General features: G+C 34.0%; 3 protein-coding genes across 4 annotated transcripts; 2 read left to right on the plus strand and 1 right to left on the minus strand.

Moving 5' to 3' along the window:
- The first annotated feature begins 14,462 nt into the window (after positions 1 to 14,462).
- LOC133307518 (transmembrane 9 superfamily member 8) lies at positions 14,463 to 18,558 on the plus strand. 2 transcript variants are annotated; one of them, XM_061508076.1, is made up of 7 exons: positions 14,463 to 14,678; positions 15,909 to 16,073; positions 16,161 to 16,270; positions 16,367 to 16,478; positions 16,558 to 16,670; positions 16,772 to 16,922; positions 17,258 to 18,558. In XM_061508076.1, the coding sequence occupies exons 1-7, from the start codon at positions 14,547 to 14,549 to the stop codon at positions 18,413 to 18,415; spliced, it is 1,941 nt and encodes a 646-aa protein (XP_061364060.1). In that variant the 5' UTR covers positions 14,463 to 14,546; the 3' UTR covers positions 18,416 to 18,558. The 2 variants fall into 2 exon arrangements, with proteins under 2 accessions (XP_061364060.1, XP_061364112.1); XM_061508128.1 differs by having other exon boundaries at positions 14,463 to 14,654.
- A 1,067-nt stretch (positions 18,559 to 19,625) lies between these two features.
- Positions 19,626 to 19,928, minus strand: LOC133307722 (uncharacterized). Its single transcript, XM_061508298.1, has one exon. The coding sequence runs from the start codon at positions 19,926 to 19,928 to the stop codon at positions 19,626 to 19,628; it is 303 nt and encodes a 100-aa protein (XP_061364282.1).
- A 2,894-nt stretch (positions 19,929 to 22,822) lies between these two features.
- LOC133307641 (early nodulin-like protein 15) lies at positions 22,823 to 23,481 on the plus strand. Its single transcript, XM_061508214.1, has 2 exons — positions 22,823 to 23,012; positions 23,123 to 23,481. The coding sequence occupies exons 1-2, from the start codon at positions 22,823 to 22,825 to the stop codon at positions 23,479 to 23,481; spliced, it is 549 nt and encodes a 182-aa protein (XP_061364198.1).
- Positions 23,482 to 24,369: the final 888 nt, after the last annotated feature.

The following is a 24,369-nucleotide window of genomic DNA, read 5'->3' on the forward strand; positions in this document are numbered from 1 at the left end:
ATTTTGGAACTGATATTGAAGTACTGCTTTTAGAACATATATTGCACATGTAAGTGAGCTTGGGGTGGAAGATCCTTGAGGACCCCTTGTCTTACTGAGATTTCTTGTTTAGAGATCTTACCCCACGTTTAGGGGCGCTTATTTCAGGTTCAGGTATTATAGGGGCTGATGTCTCTGGCGGCAGGAGGCCAGAGCTTAGTTGATGATTATTGCTGTTTATTATGCTGACATGTTGGATGTTGGATATTCTGCTGATATTATGTTTTTAGTTGCTTTATTATGCTGTTGATGTTGAGACTTCTGTTGGGCTTGTGCCTTATTTGGGTGAGCATGGGGTTTGTCCATGCCACTTTATGTTAGTACCTTGAGTTGAGTTGTATAACTTAGTGTGTTGTCCGGTCTACGTGTTGTAGTTCCGTGACTAGAGACTTATATCTGTCTATTTAATTAATGAGGTATTCAGTTACCTGTCTTTTGCAATTTACATACAGGCATGGTTTTATTTAAATGATTAGTTAAGCAAGTTGGTAATGACAATGACGTCATAAATGAAAAGAAAAAGATATTCCGCATTTTTAATTAAGCGCATTTTAATACGATGATATGATAACATTACCGGATATATACGGGGTGTTACAGAGGGCGCGCTAAAGCGCCCCTGGTGCGCTAAAACGCGCTATGGGGTTTGGAAATAGAAATATCCTCTATCATAGAGCGCTAAAGCGCTCTAATGCACACTAAATGATCAGAAAATGCAATTTCCTCTGTTGGAGCACATTAAAGCGTGCTAAAAATGAAGAAAACAGGTTCGAATAGCGTGCTACCCGAAATCAGCCAGAACATAGATTAGTAAAATGGACATAACTAGAGCTATAAAACTCCAAACTGAGTACAACTTGAACCTACGCGAAGCTGACACATAAGCATACAACATTACATAATCTTAGAACAATGGACATGTATATTTAACCTGGTTCAATTTTGAAGTTGATGCTCTACTTTCGGAAGCGTTGTTTGGAGTGATGAACTTGTGAGTTGCGTAACCCGAGCTATACTTAACCAAATAGTTAATGGTATACCTTTTCAGAAAGCCCAAGATGTCTACTTTAGTATAGTAAAATATTAGAGTTAATGGTGAAGTCATATGATTTATATAATGTAATTAGTGACGACAGTTTGGTACCTTGTATAAATAAAATGCTTATCTTGATGATAAATCAATTAAAAAGACAGGTGAGGTATAGTGCAACATTAATGGAACCTAATATCTTGATAAGAAAATAAAAATATTATTCACGACTTTAGCTTGAATAACTGATTAATAATCTAGCTGCATTTAATGCCATAATTAATTATAATACACTAGGTGCATACGAGGTGTTATATGGAACAATAAGTGAGACTAATCTCAAGGTCCAAAAGTTTACCTTTTTCTTAAGTTTGGTTCCCAATATTTTTGTTGCCCTAAAGGTAACCAAACACAATCACCTACAAATTAACAATATATTCCATCATAATTAAAACCATTCAAAAACACATTTAACACATAAACATATCATGTTCATGCCTCAACTCATCAATATGCAGGGAAAAGGTACTTACCCCCAATTCTTTAAAGTATAACAATGAGACCCTAACTCAAAGTTGGTTCCAACTCAAAATCACTACTAAAATTAATATTCCTACATTAAATATATACAAAACACCCATCAATTTCAACATTCAACCCACCCGTTACATTTCCCCCAATTTCTAAAGAAGGGTGGGTATGATTTCTTACCTCAAAAACTCCAAGCAAAAAGGGAATACAAGCTTCCAAGCTTTAATGAAAAATAACACTTCCTCCTACCCACACAAAAGCGGTGACCCAAGTTTCAAATAAGGAGTAGGAGGGTTCCTTTTGGGTTGACCAAGTTAGGCTAGGTCTTGGGGAAGGTGGAGCTTGAAAATCTATGAAGATTGTTGAAGAAAATGATGTAGAAGAGTTGTTCCTTAGAGATACACAAAATTTGCTCATGGAAGGGATGAAGATGGGTTGGGTATCGTGGGAAGGAGATGAGAGAAATGAAATGAAAGAGAGAGTGGTTAGATATTTAGAAAAATATCTTGGTTGTGAAAAGACCATTTCACCTCTAGTCTCTCTATCTTATTACAATTCACTCCCTTGGGCATTTGATTGAGACTTTTAAGTAAGTTGGGCCCAAATGGGGTGTATTACACACTTGGTCTGCTTTAAGGTCTTACTAACTTTGCATAATTACACTTTTGCCCCAAAACTTTTAATATTTGCACTTATATCCCGAAAGTGACTTAAGCCCAATATTTGACTTTCCATCTAATTACACATTAATGTCTAATTAATTTAATTTAATTATTCAGGTTGTTATACTTTTCACAATTAAAAAAAGGGTTTGTTAAAAAATCCTAGTTAAGTAGTTTGACTTTATAAGAATATGATATTTTAAGCATTAAAAACGCTGGACCTTGTATTCGTGGGATGAAGTCCATTTTTTGAGGTGCATGAGTTTTTAAATTAAAAAACAAAAATTAATCTAATGTGTATAAGCAATTAGGTTTTTGCTGCAGACCTCGACTTCATAATATGCTTGGATGCAAAGTAATTCCTTTAATATTAATAATACGTAGAATAATCTGACAATCTTTTGTTTTATTATATAGGGGTGATAATTCGGGTTGACACTACATGAATATGTATACACTTAACATGAATACGATACGAATTTGAAATCGGGTTAAAAGCTTATGTAAACACCAAATTTTATCTAGGAAATTTAAATTTAAAACAAAACAAAATACAAAAAAAAAAAAATTGTTATTGATGAAGCTTTTGCAATGGTTACTGTTACAACTTAAAGGTGGCAAAGTGGGCAACTCATCCCGCCCCGTCCTGCTTTTAATAGTGGATTGAGAAACTCAATCCACCTCGTTCCACCCCACCAACCTAAATATGGGTTGAGAGATGTACCAATATGTGTCTCTCAGACATATGCTTATCAAATGAGAGGGCTTTTCTAGAACCTTGCCATACATTGCACACAGAGAGAATAACAACAAAAGCAATCCAGATCGGCAAAATTTAATAAAAGTTAAAAAAGTTCATAATTAAACAAAGCAGAATCGTAAGTAAATTGCTCCCGATTGTTCAATCATTTGATCATCATACAATATAGAATCAAAAGAAGAAAAAGAAGTGAAATTTTAAGTAATCAACATTAAGAGAAAAGGAAGGGTAGCGTAACAGTGTGAAACTGATTTTAAGTAATAAAATTGATGTTTAATCCCCCCAAAAGTCATTTAGTATAAAATTTTATGTATTAAAAAAGAGAGTTATACGGGCTAACCTGCCCCGTGGCGGGTTCAACTCGCTTTTGGCCCGCACTTAGGTGGGCAGGTTACACGAGTTGGCAGGTTGTAAAACATAACCCATCACGCCATATTTGACGGGTGAGGTGGGTCAGCCCGCCGGGTCCAACCCATTTTGTCGGCCCTAGTTACAAGGCACCAACATGTTTACTTGTGGGGGTAGAAAAATAGAGAACCAAAAATAGATTGTTGAAGAGATCTTCAAGTGGTCTGGACATGGTACCCTTGCATGAGTTTGCCTTTAAAAACTTCTTGAAGGATTGAAATTTTCAAGGAAAATGACATAATCAAAACATTTCTCTTGCACCACTGAATTTTGACATTAGGGCTTTGAAAAAAAAGAAGAGAAAAATCCCAAAGTTTGAAAATTTTAAGTGTTTATGCATTAGGTGACATGCATTGCTTTTTGTATCATCTTTGCATTTAATAAAAAAAGCGCCAAAAAAGAGAAAAATCTCAATGTTTGAAAATTTTAAGTTTATTCAGTAGGTGAAATGCATTACATCTTGTATCATCTTTGCATTTACTACCTTCTCCCTAGTAAGTTTTGGTCTACCTCTACCTCTTTTTGTGTCGAGCTCTTGGTAACAAACTTTTGTTCTCATGGGAGCATTCAGAGGCCTTCTCATTACGTGCCCAAACTACCTCAATCTATGTTCGCTCATCTTTTCAGCCACGCGTACACTCCTACTTTTCATCGAATATCTCCATTTCTTATCTTATTCATTCTCATATAACCACACATCCACCTTAACAACCTCATTTTTGCTACTCTCACTTTATGCTTATGTTGCCTATGTGTTGGCTAACATTAAGCTCCATATAAACATTGCAGGCCTTACTGCTATTATATAAAATTTTCTTTTTAGCTTAAGGGAAATTTTGTGGTCACACAAAAATCCAGATACACTATGCTATTTCTTCTACCCTGCTATGATTCTATGATTTACATCCTCATCAATCTCTCAACCTTTTTGCAAAATGGATTTCAGGTATCTAAAAGCATCTTTCTTGAGTATCTCTTGACCAAGTAGATGCACAGGATCTTGGGATCTTGATCTACATATCTTACTAGAGAAAACTCACACTTCATATAAGTTCCGCCTTAATGTGAATGCTTTATACTCCAACGTGTTTCTCCACAATTCAAGTTTTTCTATTAACACCATATTTGGTCTTATCAATAAGCACAATATCATCTGCAAAAAGCATACACCATGTCACTTACTCTTGAATATCTTTTGTTAGTTCATCCATAACTAAGGCAAAGAGATAAGGACTTAGAGCCTAACCTCAGTGTACACCTATCGTGATAGAAAAATAACTTGAGATGTTCCATTACAAACTTTCACACATGTAGTAGCCCCAGCATACATATCCTTGATTGCATTTACATACTTTGATGATACTTTTTCTCCCTCAAGAACCCACTATAAAACTTTTCTTGGGACCTTATCGTATACTTACTCAAGATCTATGAACATCATGTATAAATCCTTATTCTTTTCTCGACATCTTTCAAGTTAAAAATTAGGAATTATTAAATTAGGAATTATTACATAGATAAATTGAAACGCTGTTTTATTCCTACCTTCCTACCATATATATGCAACCCATGTATGGATAGCCCCTTACTTTTTTTCCGTTTCTATATCACAAACAAATAATTTCGTTTACGCAGCAAGTAAAGTATTTATACAAATTTCAAATGTATATTCAGAAATAAATTAAATTAAATATATAAACTATAATAGAAATATGTACAATTAATTGAAATAAAATCTAAATTTAAAAAATTATAAAGAAGATATATATAATTTATTTAAAAGAATTTAAATTTAAAAAAATTATTTATCTTTTTAAATTATTCGATATGATTTTTTTATGTTTCTTTACCGAAAGAATAATTCTTAATATTATTCTACATAATTTGCGAATTTTCTACTAATATTAATAATCAACAACTTTCTTGTAGTGTCTTTATTTGACAAAATAAATAAATAAATAAAATCTTTAATAAATTTATCGTTTCCTTTTAAGTTTATGAATACTTGTCCTCTAAAGTAGGCCATCAAATAATAAATAATAAGACGAGGCATAAGGACCACAGTTCAAACAAACTGGTCCTCTACAGCACATGCACTTGATAAAGACCAACTCTAAGATGAAATATAACAAACTATTAGATAAAAAAAATAAGGATTTAAAGTTTCTAAAGTTATTTTAGATAATTTTATTTAATGCTCACTAAAATATCTACGAAATAGTACGTGGACCTATGTAAAGAAAAAAGAGAAAAAAAGAAAACATGAGTCCCTCACATTTTTATGTATGTATTTTGGTAAACATTAGATAAAATTATCTAAAATAATTTTAGAAACCTTTTAATTCTAAAAAGTAATCCAGTATTAAAATATTGAATGATTATATAATATGAGCTTTCAATTTAAAATTCAATTTATTACGATGTATATACACATGGTCATATATATTATACATATTACCGAGCCTAGACTATGTGTACACATGGTCATGGAAAATCACCTTTTCTCGACATGTCCCAACCTGGGACCTTTTTTCGTCCAAATTCGTAATGATTCAAGTTTTGTACATGTTCGTCTCTACTCTCTAGAGAACCACAATTTTCACGTAACTGTTTGGACAATTGCTTGACAGAGAATTTACCCAATAGTTTGGTCATTAGAGTCCAAATGGGTTCTAGATGGCGTAGACGACCATTACCAACGGATCGTGAAGCATGCGAGCGATGGTACCTTTTTCTCAACCACTAAGGATGCATGGTCCCGCATTTGCATTATGGGGGTGTTGTCAGAGTTGAGGGACTTATGTATTCAATGCCTGCATTTACGCACCTCTTAACATAACTGCTCAAATCAGAGACAATTGAATTAACACTCTTTCATTTCCACATTCAGAGAACCTAAATAAAGCCATCTCTCACCTCCACCTCTACACCTACTTCAAAGTTCATATATTATATCCAACCATAGCCAATTTTATGATTCTATTTCCCCAAACCCCTTTTTTTCCTACTTGGTGCAAGTGAAATAGCAAAAGCTACTTGAACAAGCATCACATAAGAAAATTAAGACGAAAACCCGCAAATTGTTTATGGTACACCTGCATGAACAAGGGTGATTGCCTCAGTTAATTGCTGTCACAAATAGCTTCAAAAGATGTACTAGATATACAGGACCAAAAAACAAAACAAAACATTTGATTTGTATTTTCTGATAAAAAAACTATTAACGAGTAATATGCATCAGAAAACAAATAAGTTACTTACGTTTGTGTCAATATGAAAGCCAATTGAGGCATTCGATCCAGGTAAATTTTACTGGCCTCCTTAAAAGATAACGTTACATAGTATCAAGCTCTTCATTTTTGCACAATTAAACGAATATTTGATGTTTCCGCCTTCACGGTTCAATATATATGGGTCGATATGAAAAACCTATTAAAGGATCACTCCCCTACTTTTCTACAGTGAGGACATATACCTTATTGTTGAGGATTTATATAAAGCGAGATAATTCAACCCAAAATCTTAAATTATTAGGTGAAGATTATATTAATGATTTTATATGATATATCTCTAACACGTCTCCTCACACGAAAGTTCATTGGACTTGAAGGATGAACAATACATAGATCCATCCTATTTATACTAAGAAATTCCAAAATATTTAATTGAGGACATTGAGGGTCAAACTTGTAACCTCTTAGTCAAGAGGCTCTGATACTATATAAAGAACTATTTCACTTTAAGATGTAAGGTGAAGGCCACATTGATCATTTTATATTTCCTCTAACAATCTCTCATTTTCTTATACAACTCACTCATTGTACATGTTGATGGAGCAATTCATCACTTACAACATTGAGATAATGGGAATATTTTCTATCTATATACATGCCTCTTCAGTTTTCATCCATATCTTGTATTTATATATTTTATGAGTTGCTACTCCGCCTAAATAGAGAGCTACCATGCCTTTACACATTTTTCCTTTCTCGATCATACCTGAGATGCACACCTACAATAATTCTTTAAGAGCTTTGCTCTATACTATTCTTCTAAAAACATCTGTACAACAATATACCCCACCTTTTTAAGAGAACAAATTTTCGGTGCTCCAAGACCACCAACAATTGGGTGGTCCTTTTCTCAAAAAAAAAAAAAAATGATTTCATTTAAATTTCTCTGTTGAGATATATAGTCCCACATTGGTTGAAGAGCAACTAAAGTAGGAGTTTATAAGGCCTTGGGCACTCTCACCCTTTGAGCTAGCTTTTGGGGTGGTGTATCCCAAGGTTTTTAACATGGTATCAGAGCTTGAGGTTCGATCCTCACCGCCCCCCACTTTAAAGTGGAAGCACAAAAGGTAAACCAAAGATTGGGCCTGTTGCATAATACACGCTTCAAGCCAAGAGGGCTTTTGCGTGAGGGGGCGTGTTGAGATATATAGTCCCACATTGGTTGAAGAGCAACTAAAGTGGGAGTTTATAAGGCCTTGGACACTCCCACCTTTTGAGCTCGCTTTTGGGGTGGTGTATCCCTAGTTCTTTAACATTCTCTTTTCTTTTTTTGTGTGCATAATTTCCTCCTTTTTTTTAATTTTAGAAAGGAGCATGTGCTTTCGGAACACCAAAATACCTCTCCTTTTTTTGGGACAATGGCCTAACTCTACAATATAACATCTCAAAGTTAAAATTAAAGTTTATAAATCATTACATCCCTTTTCCCACCCTTTTTAATTACACCCATAACATCTCACTTCTCTTATTTTACTTTCTCTTCAACCATTTAAATATGAAATGATATGAACCCACAATGTCAAGCTAACGTCCCCTTGGTGTGGTAGCATGTGTGATGGCGAGTGGCTTCCACATGGGTCCACAAAATCCTCTAATCATAAGTTAGGTAAATGGTGATACTGTGTCATTCCTGAAAGTCTAATGCCATATTATACACTGATCGGATAAAGTTTCCTGGGGCCAAAAGCAGACATTTCTTTTATATTTTTTTAACCATAATTGGGAGTAAGAAGTCCAAAAGTGTTGTTAATAGGTAGTATAATTTACATGACAAGTAGTGGTTAATCATGTCCAAAACTCAGTTAAAAACTTGTATAAAGGTGTCACAACTACCTTTTGTCTAATCATCTGCGCATGTGTGTGTAAGGAGAAATCATAGATGAGATTAGGCGTGGGCAAAAGTCCATCACCAATAAATAATGATAACTTTGATGGAGGGTCCCAAATTTTGATAATGGTTGGGGTGTGGAGGGACTGTTCTTTAGCAAAATGGCCATTGTAGGGGACCATGTGGCTCCCTTTATGCCCGACCCTCTGGCTCTTGCTACATCTATGCCTTAAGATTTTAATTAAGTTCCACGTTTTGGGTGATGGTGCTCTTTGGGTTACAACTTGTAGATTCTCTCCAGGTTTTACGTTATTAAAGCTTAACATAATTGTAGATTTGTAGTTGTACTGTAACCTTTTCCGCACTCAAACTTCTTCTCGTATTTCTTCATTACTACAACTAATGGTGTTACATAAGTGGCCTATTCTTACACATATATTACCCATGACAAAAAGTTTCTGATAATAAATTTAGGGCGTGCGTGTCTATATATATATTGTATTTTTGTTTATAATTTTCCGTTGGAAAGGACGATGACCCATGATGATAATTGCAATAATGTCTTATAATTCATGATGTAAAGGCATAAAAAAGAACATCATTACATTTTTTAAATAGAAAAATATCATCATTCATTACTGATTTGTGATATTTTGTTAATGGAGTGATCATTAAATGGTACGAAAACAGACTATCATTTTCTTTCAAAAAAAATAAAAAATTCGGTTAATGCTACTTCTATAAACATTTGTTATAAACATGAATTCAGCAAAGTAAGCACTTATTTTGCACGATTCAATTCAATCAATTAAAATCATGAAATTTTAAGTAAAGTTAAGACAGAATACGATACCTGTCAATTTGTGGATGATGTCAACCAATGAAAAAAAAAACTACGAATCATCTAGTGTATTATCCAAATTTTAACTTATTTTTTTCTCTAATATTAAAAAAACTGATATTTTTTATTAATTTAATTTACTGAAAGAAGGTAAAGTTCAAATATTGCGGTGATTTACTTTAAAATCACTTGCCCCAAACATTTTTTTTATCACTTAGTCTTATTTAAAAATTAGAATATGCAATTTAACTTTTCGACCGTATCCTATAATGTAACTTTTTTTCCTTTCTATTTTCAACAATTTTAAGTTTCAACCTCACAAGAATATGCAAATTTGCAAAATACATGTATATATATATTTTAATCTTGAAAGTCTATTAATCTATGTATAGGGTGTAAAGTACTTGATCTGTTCAAAATTACACATAATTTAATGCATGAATATACAAAAGGAACGATGTCGTCTTCTTCATCTTATGCCAGTCTCATGGGTGGAATACAAAGTGCTGATCGTAGATGTTGTTATCCAATTCAGATAGCATTGACACACACGAAGGAGGATTTCATGCTTTGTTTATTGTTCATTCAGGCAAAATAAACAAATTATGTAATTTTAAGTGGTATTTAGGTTGATTTGGACTTAAAAAATAATAATGAGAGATAGTGATTAATAAAATAATCAAAGAATATATGATTTCCAAGAAAATCACATGAGGTATCTAAACTTTATCTTTGAAAAAAATTACACAACTTGAAACTTGCAGCGAGTTCAACTTGAATTGAAAGTGGATTATGAAATGTTCACCCTACCTTATTATTATTATTATTATTTTGATAAATACCTTATTTATTCTTTAATTAAGACTAAATTTGGTTCTCATCTTAAAGTTTTGTAGGGATTAATATTTTTCATGACAAAAGAGATAAAATTATCTCCTACATATATATAAAAATGTGTGGAGTTTATGGTTTCTCTCTCTCTTTTCCTTATAAAACCCTACATGGGCCCTAACCACATATTTTTATGTATGTGTAAAGATAAAATTATCTTCTACAACATGAGAAATATTAATCCCAATTTGATATTGATACTTTTTTTCAATGATGACAAGTGACTTGTGAGTCTATAGTTAAAGGGAAATCAAAGTCTCCTATTAGAGTGAACTTAATTTTTCTCCTGCTATCACTATAAAAAACCGTGCATCCCTTTCTGTTTTGTTTTTTTTTTTTAATATCGCCCACCGTTTTTTCTATCTGTTAAAGAGAAATGGTGTCTTCCTGTCGTCACAGGTGAGCCATCAATCCCATAATTAAATTCACCTCAATCAATTGATAGTATTTTTAACTTTTAATTTTTTGATAAATAATTTATGGAAAAAATGTGTGTCATTTTAAATGACACACTTTATATCCTCTCATTCTCACAAAGAGGTGAGACCCACACCTTTAAAACTTTTTTCACCAATTCTCTCTTATGATTTATCTCTTTCTCTCACTTAAAATGACACACCTTATATCATTTAATTCTCACAAAGAGGTGAGACTCACACCTTTAAAATTTTTCCCACCCATTCTCTCTCCTATGATTTATCTCTATCTCTCACTTAAAATGACACAACTTTGTGTCCTTCAAAATAATACTCATCTTTCCCATAATTTATAATCCTTAGATTTCCTTTCAAGTTTGGAGATTATCTTTTCACGCATAATATAAACATTTAAGATGTATCTAAGCATCCAGTATGCATATGCATTTGAATATAGGGAAATAACTTTTTTATATTATAGGAAAATGATTATTTCCTGATGTAGAAACAAAATTACAAGAGAGACTCACGTGAAAGAGGAAAGAAAGAAAAAAAGAAGAAGATGAGACTCACTCCCTTTTTGGGTGTGTAAAATTTATTTCTCTTATATAAAATGAGATAAATATAACTTTACAATATATCTACTTTTTTGATAAATGGGAAGCAAACACCCAAGTAAGAAGAAACTATTTATCAATTACTCTGTCAAAAGAGACAGAGCTAGCATCCGCAATCAAAACAACAGAAACACAAGGGGAATGAACACATGCAGGCCCAAAGGGATTGAAATACCTCCTTACATAGTTTTGATTTACTTTTCTCTCTTGCTTTTTCACCTTTGCTTGTTTTTAGTACCTCCTCTATATAATCACGACAAACAAATAATAGTAAACTTTAACTAAATTTAAGGATAATTGTTGGATAAGATAAAAAAATAAAATAAAAATAACTTATTCTTCTAAAAATTAACAAGTATGCAAACTTATTAAAAGTCCTGATGAACTGTTAAAAAATTTCTACCAAAAAAAAAAAATCAATTGCAGTGATAATGCGTTAAACTGAAGCAGTTAAACTAAGACTGAACCTTATGTTATGAATTTAAAACCTTAACATAACGATGTGTATGCCAAATTCAATATCATGGTTTGTATTTTTTGATTTATTTTTTTCGGTTCCCCCTCCCACTTTGCTCTCCTTCCCCATCTCCCATGTCAGGAAAATAACAATTGCATTGCAGAATGGTCCAAACACAACCCAGTTAAACTGAGTCCAAACCTTGTACAATGGGCCAAGCATAAAAGGGTTGGGTCTCTTCAAACATTTTCAAGTTCGACCTGTCAGGTGTGAGGTCGCCAAGTTGCAACCATCCTCGGGCCTCACCTAATTTGGTTTATCAATAGACGCAGCACAAAAAAAGGCTTTACACCAACAAGAGGATAAAGAATTATCACAAACCGTAGCAGCAACTCAATGACTGAGCTGGAACTGTGTCGGTGGTTTTGTTTTATAGTGACTGTTTGGATTCTCTTACTTTTAAGCTAGAAGCTACTTATAAACATAAGTTAGGTCAAACAGGTTTTGGAAAAAGCTCTTATAACGAAAATCTTTTTTTTTTTTTATAATGAAGAAAAAGCTAAAAATTAAAATATCTATTTTTCTTGAATTGTGTGCTCTCTTTTTTTTAAATGAAGAGTGATAAAGATAGAGAAAGAGATAATTTTCTTGAAATATGTGCTTTTAAAGTAATTTTTAAGCTAAATTTTTTATGTAATTTTCAAACAGCTTTTAGCTTCTTTTTTTAAGCTCTTTTTTTTAACTTTAGCTTATAAGTAACTTCTAGCTTAAAAATAAGAGGATTCAAATAGGCTCTAATCTTGGTCCGGTCATTTTTCATTGACCAGATATTTGTTTTTTATATTATCACTAGCTTCATCAATTACTTTACTAATTTGATTTGAGTGAGATAAGATTATATAGGCAATAAAGCTTTTTTATCAATTTTCACTGATAGTTCAGTTAACAATTGAGTTCTTAAGAGTTTGTTTGGATCATGAGTTCAAAAAACAAATTTTTGAAATTTTTTTGGGAGTCTTTCTTCTTTAATGAGAGATTAATCTTATCTTTTTTCTAGTGATAAAGTTCAATGCATCGCTCTGTTTATCAAATTTTAACACAATTACCTTATCAGGATTGATTAAACTAAAACAATCATCATTTACCATTTGATCTGGTCATTTTTCATTAACTGAATAACAATATTTGCACATGGGAATCACCATTTTTTGGGTAACAAGGGAAACGCCCCCATTTTTTAATAAGTTTATTGTAGCCGTGGCCATCACAATCCCCCACCCCTTTATACTTAAGAAAGCAAATTTTCTTTAACTATGCTCTTAATATACATGAATCTGTATCTTTGAAATCATGTCGTTAAGCAAATTTTCTTTAACTATGCTCTTTAACTATGCTCTTTTAACTATGCTCTTAATATACATGAATCTGTATCTTTGAAATCATGTCGTTGTTAAGTTTCTTTCCTTATCGCTAGGTACTCTTTGATTTTTATGACATACTTTAACAATGTAAATTATAAAATGTCAAAACTTTTTTTGCATATGAAACTTCGTTTTCTAGAGAAGTGACAATCCAACCTCATATCCTGAGAGATTTCAAAATCTCACCATAAGTATATTGTTATATTAATTTTATGATGCCATGTTTTTATTTAAGGAAGTCTGAATAAATGCCCAATTTTCCTTTCTTAAGCCTGAGAGTAGACAACATTTTTTCTTTCCCACTTAAGATTTAATAAAAATTCGATACCAAACTTATTTGGTCATCCAGTTGTATTTAAAAATGAGATAAAATTACCGTACTCATACGCTGTTTTGTCTGAAAAGAAACTTCCAGATCTGACGCTTAGATTATCCTATTCTATTTCGATGCAATTATTTTAGGGATTAGTATTTAGAATAAAGGGGCTTGTAATTTCTCATGTTGCATAAGAAATTTAAGTTTTCCTACAGAGAGAAAGTGGTGGAACCTACCTTAAAAAAATAAAAAAATAGGAAAAATGATTAGCATGGATATTGAAGTGAGAGTGATAGGAGAGGAGATTTATCATGCAACATGAGAAATTTTTTTTCCTAGAATAAATTATGTTATTTTAGTCAAAATTGTTGTATTTTATAATTTGAGAAATAGAAGTTATGGTGAGAAAAAATAATTTTTTTTTAATTTAAATATTAAATAAACGGAAAAATATTTATCTTTTTAAAGGACGATTATTTTAGTTAAAATTAATATTTTTTATTTAAAATTTAAATTAAAAAATCATTCACTTTCTTCCGCGTAATTTTTATCGTGTACATCTTTTCCTCATTTGAAATGACATAATTTTATATCCTTTACTAAATAGTAGGACAAACACCAAACCCATAAATAAACACAACAGTTTTATTAAAATTATTGTCTTTAAGTAGACAAACATTTTTTCTTTTATTTTATTATATATTTCTAAAATTTAATCTTAAGTTTTCCTCGCAGATCTGATTTGAAAGGAAAAACCACTGGAAGTTACTTCCTAATTTCCACTACCAATCCCAATCATATAAAAGAATTAAATTCCTATCCTGCCCTCGCTTCACTTGAGAGCAGTGACGTGGCAAAATCAGCGAGGCGTTTGAGAGTAACCGTACCCAATTGATAACCGGAGAGAAGACTCTGCCTCGTTCTTCAACCCCTTATATCACTCCAAAGTCACAACAACGGACATAACAATAACAATTCGAAAGAGCTCGTAGATCTATCTAGCTACACCTCTCTTCACCTTTCGATCTCGAACGCCATGGCGTTTCGGAGATCCCTACCGTTATACGCGATCCTTCTTCTGCTTTTCATCCATGGCGGCCTCTGCTTCTACCTCCCCGGCGTCGCTCCACAAGATTTCCAGAAGGTAAGCTCCGTTTCCATTTCCTCAGTTTTTCCATTCTTTGAAATTGTTCGTTTAATTTCACCTTCATGTTCATCAACCGCTTGATCTGTGTGTTCGAATCTTAGATCTGCGATGGATGTGATCGATACTATTGTTTTTTAAATGTTGCATCGTTTTTTATTTATTTATTAAAGTGTTGAAGTTTGATTTCCGGTGATTGTTTGCATTTTCTTAGTGACGATTGGTAAACATTGCGCTATTACTCTCTGAAGATTATTGTTGCCGTGCGTTTTAATGCCTAGAAGTGTCGTTGTCGTCGTTATTTGTGTTACGTTGGCTCTGATCTACTATCAGTGAAAAGCTTTAGTTACTTTTATGATGTTAATGTGACGCATTTTGATGATTTGGTCCACTTTATCTAACGAAATGATTTGACATTTTCATGTCTGTTGATGTAGTGTAAATAGTTTAACGTTGGCGGTTGATCAAATTTGAGCTCAGTTTATAATTAGGAATAGGTTGTTTGCTGTGGAGGCATATGATGTATGAGGGTATTAGAAATGTAGACTTAGAGATGCATTGCATTACCTTCTCTACTTTTATGCACTTCCCTTCTCTTACTCTAATCAGGGAAGTAGTTTAAGTTTCGATAGAATTAGAACTTTACTGAAAAAAATAATATATGATTATGTTTATGGTAACTGTTGTGTTATTTTAATAAGTAGATTTGAACTGAATTATGTTAGTGCTGTATACTGTGTCACGAACTTGTTATGAATTATGCCCCGTTAGCTAGTTTATGGCTTCTGTGTCTTGCCAAAGACATAAAGATTGCTGAATTTTGGAAATGTAGATGTGACCTCTTTGTTCCTTGGCAGATGAGTATCTTGATTTTCCACATGCCTGAAGTCTACAACCTCTTGTAGCCCACATTGCTGTGCATGTGCTAATAATTTACTTAGTTCTTTCAATTTGTATTTCTCGTGTTAATCAGACATCTACATTTGGTAATTATGCTTGTTTGCTTGGATTCTGCTACCTCATATTCTCTAAGAACATGCTAACCAACTAAAAAATGCATGATGCATCGGGTGAACGTGATTAGTAATTTAGTATCCAATTTAGTTTTTGGCCTCTTCATTTATCCTTTTAGTTTCGTTTCCTACCCTTTTATTCCTGTATGTCCAGTCTTCTCTTTATAAATAATTGTGAATAGTCAGAATTCATATATCGATATACTTCTTGACTGACTATTCTAATATTTATATGGTGCAGGGAGATCCATTGCAAGTGAAAGTAAACAAATTAACTTCAACAAAGACCCAGCTTCCGTACTCATTTTATTCACTTCCTTATTGTCCCCCGAAAAAAATAGTGGATAGTGCTGAAAATCTTGGGGAAGTGCTTCGTGGTGATCGCATTGAAAATTCTCGTTATGTAGTAAGTTTTATATGACATGTTAACTCTTGCCTGGTTAATTGTGTTATGGATGATAATCAACTGATTTACACAATGACATATTTGCAGTTTAAAATGCGTGAACCACAAATGTGCAATGTTGTGTGTAAGCTTAAACTTGATGCCAAAACTGCAAAAGAGTTCAAAGAGAAGATTGATGATGAGTATCGGGTGAACATGTATGGCATGCCAATTATTGTCCTATATTTCCTTCCAGTTTTCTACCACAAATTTGATATCTTGTATCTTATAATACCTCTATCTTTTATGTGCAGGATCCTAGACAACCTTCCTCTGGTTGTTCCAATAAAACGTGAGGATCAGATTCAGGACTCTACTGTATATCAGCTTGGTTTCCATGTTGGACTCAAAGGGCAGTACAGTGGGGTATGCTCATTATTTTATTGGACAAGTCTATTGTTGTGAATGCAATTATTTTTTTGTGCTTACTTTGTTGAATATGCAGAGCAAAGAAGAAAAGTATTTTATTCACAACCATTTGGCATTTACTGTCAAGTATCACAGAGATTCGCTAACTGAATCTGCTAGAATTGTGGGTTTTGAGGTTAAGCCATTTAGGTCAGTAATTTTGTGATTGCTTTTTTCTATAAATTTATTCGGTCTAACAGGTCGTGGTATGTATGAATAGTGATTTTCCAAATCTGAATGTTGATGTGCAGTGTTAAACATGAATATGAAGGGAAATGGGATGAAAAGACTCGTTTGACAACCTGTGACCCTCATGCTAAACACACAGTTGTCAATTCTAACACTCCTCAAGAGGTTGAAGAGAACAAGGAAATTATCTTCACGTATGATGTTGAATTCCAGGTGAGGTTATATATCAAATGGTACATGCATGCTTCCCTTGCTACTTTTGGATGGCTATTGGCTTACACGAGCCAAATAGTTAAGTATATGATTTGAGTAGAGAAGCTGGTTCATGACTCAGCAGATAAAATTATTCTTGTATTAATGGGCTAATTTTTATTTTTATTTTTATTTATTTATGTGTTCATAACTTTTTTTCCCCTTCCATCCAAGTGGAGTCCTCTTCTTTCCCTTCCTTTCCTCCTCTTCCTCCAATTGTTATTATTATTATTTTGGTGAAAGATGATTGTCGAGTCTATTTCTTATGACCTGCTTTTACCTTTGGTTACATTCAGGAGAGTGATGTGAAGTGGGCTTCAAGATGGGATGCCTATTTGCTGATGAGTGATGACCAAATCCACTGGTTCTCAATTGTGAACTCATTGATGATTGTTCTCTTTCTCTCGGGTATGGTGGCAATGATAATGCTGCGTACACTTTACCGTGATATTTCAAAGTACAATGAACTTGAGACCCAAGAAGAAGCTCAAGAAGAGACTGGTTGGAAGCTTGTCCATGGTGATGTTTTTAGGCCGCCAAACAACTCAGATTTGCTGTGTGTATATGTTGGAACTGGCGTTCAGTTTTTTGGGATGATACTAGTAACAATGCTCTTTGCCATCCTGGGGTTCCTTTCTCCTTCAAACCGAGGTGGGCTAATGACAGCCATGCTCTTGCTTTGGGTTTTCATGGGGCTTTTTGCTGGTTATGCCTCTGCCCGCTTATACAAAATGTTTAAAGGATCAGAGTGGAAGAAAATTGCCCTCAGGACTGCAATTGTGTTCCCTGCAATTGTCTCTGCCATTTTCTTTGTATTAAATGCTCTCATATGGGGACAAAAATCATCGGGAGCTGTGCCGTTTGGAACAATGTTTGCTCTGATCTTTTTATGGTTTGGTATTTCGGTTCCACTTGTTTTTGTGGGTGGCTATGTTGGATTCAAGAAGCCTGCTATTGAGAATCCTGTGAAGACAAACAAAATCCCTAGGCAGATACCTGAGCAGGCGTGGTACATGAACCCAGTCTTCTCAGTTCTAATTGGGGGAATACTCCCATTTGGAGCTGTCTTCATTGAGCTTTTCTTCATCCTCACCTCAATTTGGTTGAATCAGTTTTACTACATCTTCGGCTTCCTCTTTTTGGTCTTCGTCATCCTCCTTGTCACTTGTGCTGAAATAACTATTGTGCTTTGTTACTTCCAGTTGTGCAGTGAGGATTACTTGTGGTGGTGGCGGTCGTACCTCACATCCGGTTCTTCTGCACTGTACCTCTTTCTTTATGCAACATTCTACTTCTTCACCAAGCTTGAAATCACGAAGTTCGTATCTGGGATATTATACTTCGGTTACATGCTTATAGCTTCTTATGCCTTTTTTGTTGTAACCGGGACCATCGGATTTTACGCGTGCTTTTGGTTCACAAGGCTCATCTACTCGTCAGTCAAAATTGATTAGTTTATAGTAGTCAGTGGTTTCGGTTAATCTCTATACTTCTCAAAGGATTCAGAAAGTTTGTGTAAGGATTTTCAAATTCAGGTTCTATCATGTTCAGAATCAGATGTAACCTATTCTATACAATTTTGAATTGTGACGACACCGTTATTCTTTTGTTTCAATATCTTTTACTTCTTTCGAGTTATCGAAGTAGGATCCTTGTAGATTTTAAAGTACCCTGCAGTCTAATTTGGCTGTTTTCTGTGTTACTCTCGGATAATTACAGTTTTTGTTGTTGATAGTGTAATAACAATGATATCTCATCAACGTGTGATGTCAGTTCGCACTCATGAGCATCAATACCTCTTGAACCCTACTGTTATCTTAATACTATTGAGGACCCGTACCTGTTTTTCTAACTCTTCTATATTCTTCTACGGGGTCCATATATGATGACTTGGTAATTTTCTCATTTGATTATTATTGCAAGGTCACGCCGAAATCTGTAACTGTATATGATTGTTAGAATGGCAGCAGTTTTTAATGGGCGATTCTTTATTGTCTTTCCTGCTTTAAGAACTTGTTTATGTATTAATAAAAAATTTCCGAAGCGGTAGATATATTTGGTCATTACTTCCATTCTTTTTTTAGTTTTTGTACGAGACATGGTCTAACGATAGTGCCTGCCTAATTGCCTATATAACTCGAAGATCAAGAGTGGGCGACCCACAAGACAGGTCACTACAAGTTACGTTGGATTCACCGAAAAAAAGTTCAACATCGGCACGAAGGATATCAAAAGAAATGCGTGGTTTTTCTGATGGTTCCAGCTATGCCTTAATTGAACATTGTCTTTTAAACACGTTCAAATATTCATAAATTAATTCTTCAGATGATAAAAATATATTATCTTCGGAACGGAGAAAGGGAATATTAAATAAAAGATGCACCAAATTAACATTTTCTTTGTGAAATTTAAAAAAAAGGTTACTTTTAATTCAACGTAATATTTTTTTTAGGTGTTTAGCATTCATGCTTTAAAGGCCTTATAGGTTATAGCCAAACAGGTGTTCTTAGAAACATATGACAAGTTAACATATTTCATATTAACACAGGCATATGAAAAACAAGGCATTGGTTCATTTTTTTGTTATGGTGAGAAATTCCATGACTAGCTGAAATCCCCTTAAACATAAAAAGAAAGATAAAATGAACACTACAAAACTGATGGTTATTTCCTAGGGTGAGTCTCCTCAGGTTGTGCAACTCCAACGGCAACCTTTGCAACATCCTTAGCACTAGCCTCGGGCTTCTTCTTGGCGTATAAGACCATGTATCCCACAGCAGCTGTAATAAGCAAACCAGCTACGGTCATTGTGGCGAAGCTGAAAGGAAGTGATTTCCTTTGATGAAGAACTTCACCAGGGCCATGACCTGGTGGTCTCTTTGACCCTTCAACTCCTGCTGCTTTTATTTGTTCTTCACTCATTTTGTGTGTGTCTGCCATTTTTCTCCACTCTTCATCTCCACCCATGTCCCTCTCTCTCTCTCTTTTTTGTGGAGTTTGGAGTTACTTAATCACCATTTTGCTTCAAAACAAGAGAAAAGGATGAAAACATTGTTAGCCACGTCTCATCCCAACTTGGCTGTTTTCTCAACACGTAGTTGCTACGCGTCATTGAAGTGGGGTACGTGTAATGCAAGAAATTAAGAACACGATCTAGTTGCCGCACATATCATGCTAGTATATTGTTTTGTTGGTGGATACATTACATATCATGCTAGCACGGGAATGAGTTTAATTTTAAATCAATTGTGAGTGAGTTCATTTTGATACTTATACGAGAGATTATAAAATTTCTTTGATCTTATAAACTAATTTTCTTTACTGCTGATTTTTAAAAACAATTCATTGTCAATGCAGATGGATTTACTCTAAATCTTATCATTTAGTTATTTATTTTCTTTAGCAGATACTATAATTAACAGTTTTTATTAAAACTTGTAATTTGTGACATGCTCTTGATAGTATATTAGTATAATTACAACAGCAGATGTCATATATGATTAATTTTGTGATACTTTTGAGTGACAAAATATAAACGATAAAAATCATATATTAATACTGTTTAATTACCACCGATATGTCATTCTTAGGGTCTGCATGACAACCATTCTATTTCCTGACACTATTTCTGAAAAGAAATAATTTTTTTCTATTTCTATGCCTTGGAACAGTTTCTGAGAAAAAATATGTTTGATAACATGTTCTATTTTTATTATGAGAATGAGAATTGTGTTTGATAACACAACAAATAATATAATAAAAAATAATTCCTATTAAATATAAAAAAATTTCAGATCATCACTTTCCTTTCCATACGATGTGGTTGTGGTGGTGGTGGCGGCGGCGGCGGTACGGTAATAGTGGTGGCAGTGACGTGGTGGTGGTTGTGGCGGCAGTGGCTGCGACGATGTCGGTGGTAATGGTGGCGGCGGCGGCAGCGGTAGTGGTGGTGGAGGTGACAGCAGTGGCTGCGACAATGGTGGTGGGTATGGTGGTTGGTGGCAGCAACAATGGTAGCAGTGGCATGGTGGTGGTGGTTGTGAAGGCATCATAGTGGTGGTTGTGGTGGTAGTGGTGGCGATGACGTGGTGATGGTAGTGACGGGGGTGGTGTAATGGTGGCGATGGCGATGGCGGTGACGGTAATGGCTGTAACGATGATGGTGGTGGTTGGTGGCGGCGGCGGCGACGGCGGTGGTGGTGACGATAATGATAGTGGTGGCGTCGTGGTGACGATGAGGGTGGTGGCAGTGGCGTGTGATGGTGATGGTGGCATGACGACAGTGGTTGCAATGATGGTGGTGGTGGTGGTTAATGACGGTAGTGGTAATGGTGGTGGTGACAGTGACGGTGACGGTGACAGTGATAGTGGTGGTGGCAGCGGTGGTAGTTGTGGAGGTGGTGACGGCGACATGGTGGTAGTGATGGGTGGAGGTGGTGGTAATGGTGGCGGTGACATCGTGGTGGTGAGGGGTGGTGACGACGGCACTAGTGGTACGATGACGGTGGCAGTCATGTCGGGATGATGGTGGTGAGGTGATGATGGTAGAGGTGGAGAGTGATTCAGAGAGATAAGTGTTTCTCATTTTGTGTCCGGAAACAAAAAAACAGAAATTTTCTGATTCTTTTTTCTTTTCCCCAGCACAAAAATTAAACCGGTTCATCCTGAGAACAAAAAAATAAACCGATTTTACCAAACAAGTTTCCTATCCATTTCTGTTCCCGGGAACATAAATTAAAAAAATAATAATTCCGAGAAGGTTGTCATGCACACCCTTAACTTACCATATACAATATACATCCTTCACAACTAACCCCTTAAATCTTTCTCCTATTATTATATAGAAAAAGGTTGTGTCATTTTAAATGACACACTTTACATTCTTTCACTTTCACAAAGAGTTGTAATTCACATTTAAAAAAAAAAATTTCCTTACTCTCTCTTTCATAATTTATCTATTTCTCTCACTTAAAATGACACAACTTTATATCTTTTAAAATAATACACATTGTTATAAAAAAAAATAAAAAATAATACACATTTTCTCCTTATTATATACCTAGATCCATTATAGTAATAAAATATGTTTTCCTTCATGTATTTCCTTTTCGACAACATATTTAAACAAAAATATTATTTGAATATTGAAGCTAACTATAAAAAATTAACAAGACAAATAATAATAATTAAAAAATAAATAATCTAACAAGGAATTTATTTTAAATTTGCAGGAAAAATATTAAATTCAAAATTTTGGGAAATAGATCCTCTAGTGTCTTATTTAACATCACATGGTCAGGTGACCGAATCATAATCATATAAAAGTAAATAAATAATAATAAGGGAAGAGAGAGAAAAATTATTGAAATAAATAATTACATAATGATCACCGATAATTTATCTTTGTATAATTTTGATTTACGCACACGATTATATCATGTTAAATAAAACATGAGAGGATGCATTTTTCATAATTTTAAAGTTATATTATGTAAGTAATTTTAAAAGGAATTTACACTACTTAAGTAAAAAAAAAAACCCTGCAAATTGTCTAAGAAAAATAAACTTGCAAATTCAAACCATTTGGAGAACAGAATGCAGCGTTTCTATTTTTTTTTATTTTTTTTTTTGACCGTTACTATTTCATGGCCAAACAAGTAATAACAGGACAAAAGTCTGTGGCCCCACACCATGGTGTCACTGTGCAGTCTTCACTACCTTTCCCAAGGACTATTAACGGCTAGTTCCCATCATCACCACCATAAATACATCAAACACTCCAAATTCCATTGCAAAACCAGCTTCCCTCTCTATATCTCATTTTTGATATTCAAAGGCAAAAATCTCATACATAAGAAACAATGGCTGGTTCTTCAACAACTCCCTCAGCTTCTCTTTTGCTCCTATTGATCCTTCTCTTTTGCTTCTCAGCAGCAGCTAAGGAAATCTTGGTTGGAGGCAACATAGATGCATGGAAGATTCCATCTTCTGAATCAGACTCACTAAATCAATGGGCAGAAAGGTCTAGGTTCCAAGTTGGAGACCATCTTGGTAACTTCTATTTCCAAAAATCTAATTTTTTCTTTTTTTAATCAAGATCCCTTTTTTTTAATTTAATATCTTCATTAATCATTGACACATACTTCATTTTTTGTCCATAGTTTGGAAATATGATGGTGGGAAAGATTCAGTTTTGCAAGTAAGCAAGGAGGATTATCCTAATTGCAACATCACAAACCCAATTAAAGAGTACAGTGATGGGAACACTAAGGTGAAGCTTGACCATCCTGGACCATTCTATTTCATCAGTGGAGAAAAGGGTCACTGTGAGAAGGGTCAGAAGCTAATTGTGGTGGTTTTGACTCCAAGGGGAAGCAGCAGGTACATTGGGATTTCACCTGCACCTTCTTCTGCAGAGTTGGAAGAAGGTCCAGCTATTGCTCCTACTAGCAGTGCCACAGCTTTGCACAGTGCCCTTGTGATGTCTCTTGGAGTATTATTTGCTATGTGGAGTTTCTGATGTGAATTGCCTCATTTTCATTGGATATTCAATCTATTAGTATATTGTTAAGAGACTGTCACAGTGAGGGGATTGTCAGGATTGTTATTTTTGTAGGGATTATATGAATTCATTTTTTTAATGTAGATTATATTGCCCTGGCCTTCTATTGTTTATCAAACAAAGATAAAATAAAATACAAAGATGTTCCTTTCTCTTATTCATTATAAACAAAAATTAGAAATTGTGAAATGAAATTAAAATAATGTGTTAATATCATTCTTCAATTAATTTTAGGGTTCGTTTTTTCTAAATTTACATTACATAACTTTGTCTAATGTTTATCAAAACGATGCCATTTTGATACGGAAATTATTATGTATTTGTAATTTTAATTTATTTCAGGGTTATAATAGTCTATATTATTCTAATTTTTTAATCTCAAAAAAACTTGTTTAGGTGAACATTAGGTAAAATTATCTAAAGTAATTACCCTAAAAGATCCAAGAAGAAAGAATGGCATGTTGTCAAACCAAAAAGTCATGAATCTGGACCATAATCACCTGGACTACTAAAAAATAGATATTTTACAGACTCATTTTTTATTTCTTCTATTTTACGCTTATTTAATTTCAATAAAAAATAAAAGGAGTGATAATCGAATTGGTCACCCGACTATGTGAAACAATCATTTCACTTAACAACTTAAATTTATGAGTGAAGACCTCAATGATTTTTATATTATAACTTACTCACATCAACCTTAATGTAATTCAAATCCAAATCATCCTTTACTGCCTGACCGTTGTTTTCCCTTCTTCAATAAAGTAGCTATTAGGCATGTGCATGATGGTTTGATTCGGACAAACCAAATCAGTTTTAAAAACGATTAGTCGTGTGCACGGTTTG

This window comes from Gastrolobium bilobum, unplaced genomic scaffold, assembly GCF_033153095.1.
Source record: "Gastrolobium bilobum isolate Gb01-03AN ecotype WA unplaced genomic scaffold, APGP_CSIRO_Gbil_v1 utg23696, whole genome shotgun sequence".
NCBI lineage: Eukaryota > Viridiplantae > Streptophyta > Magnoliopsida > Fabales > Fabaceae > Gastrolobium > Gastrolobium bilobum.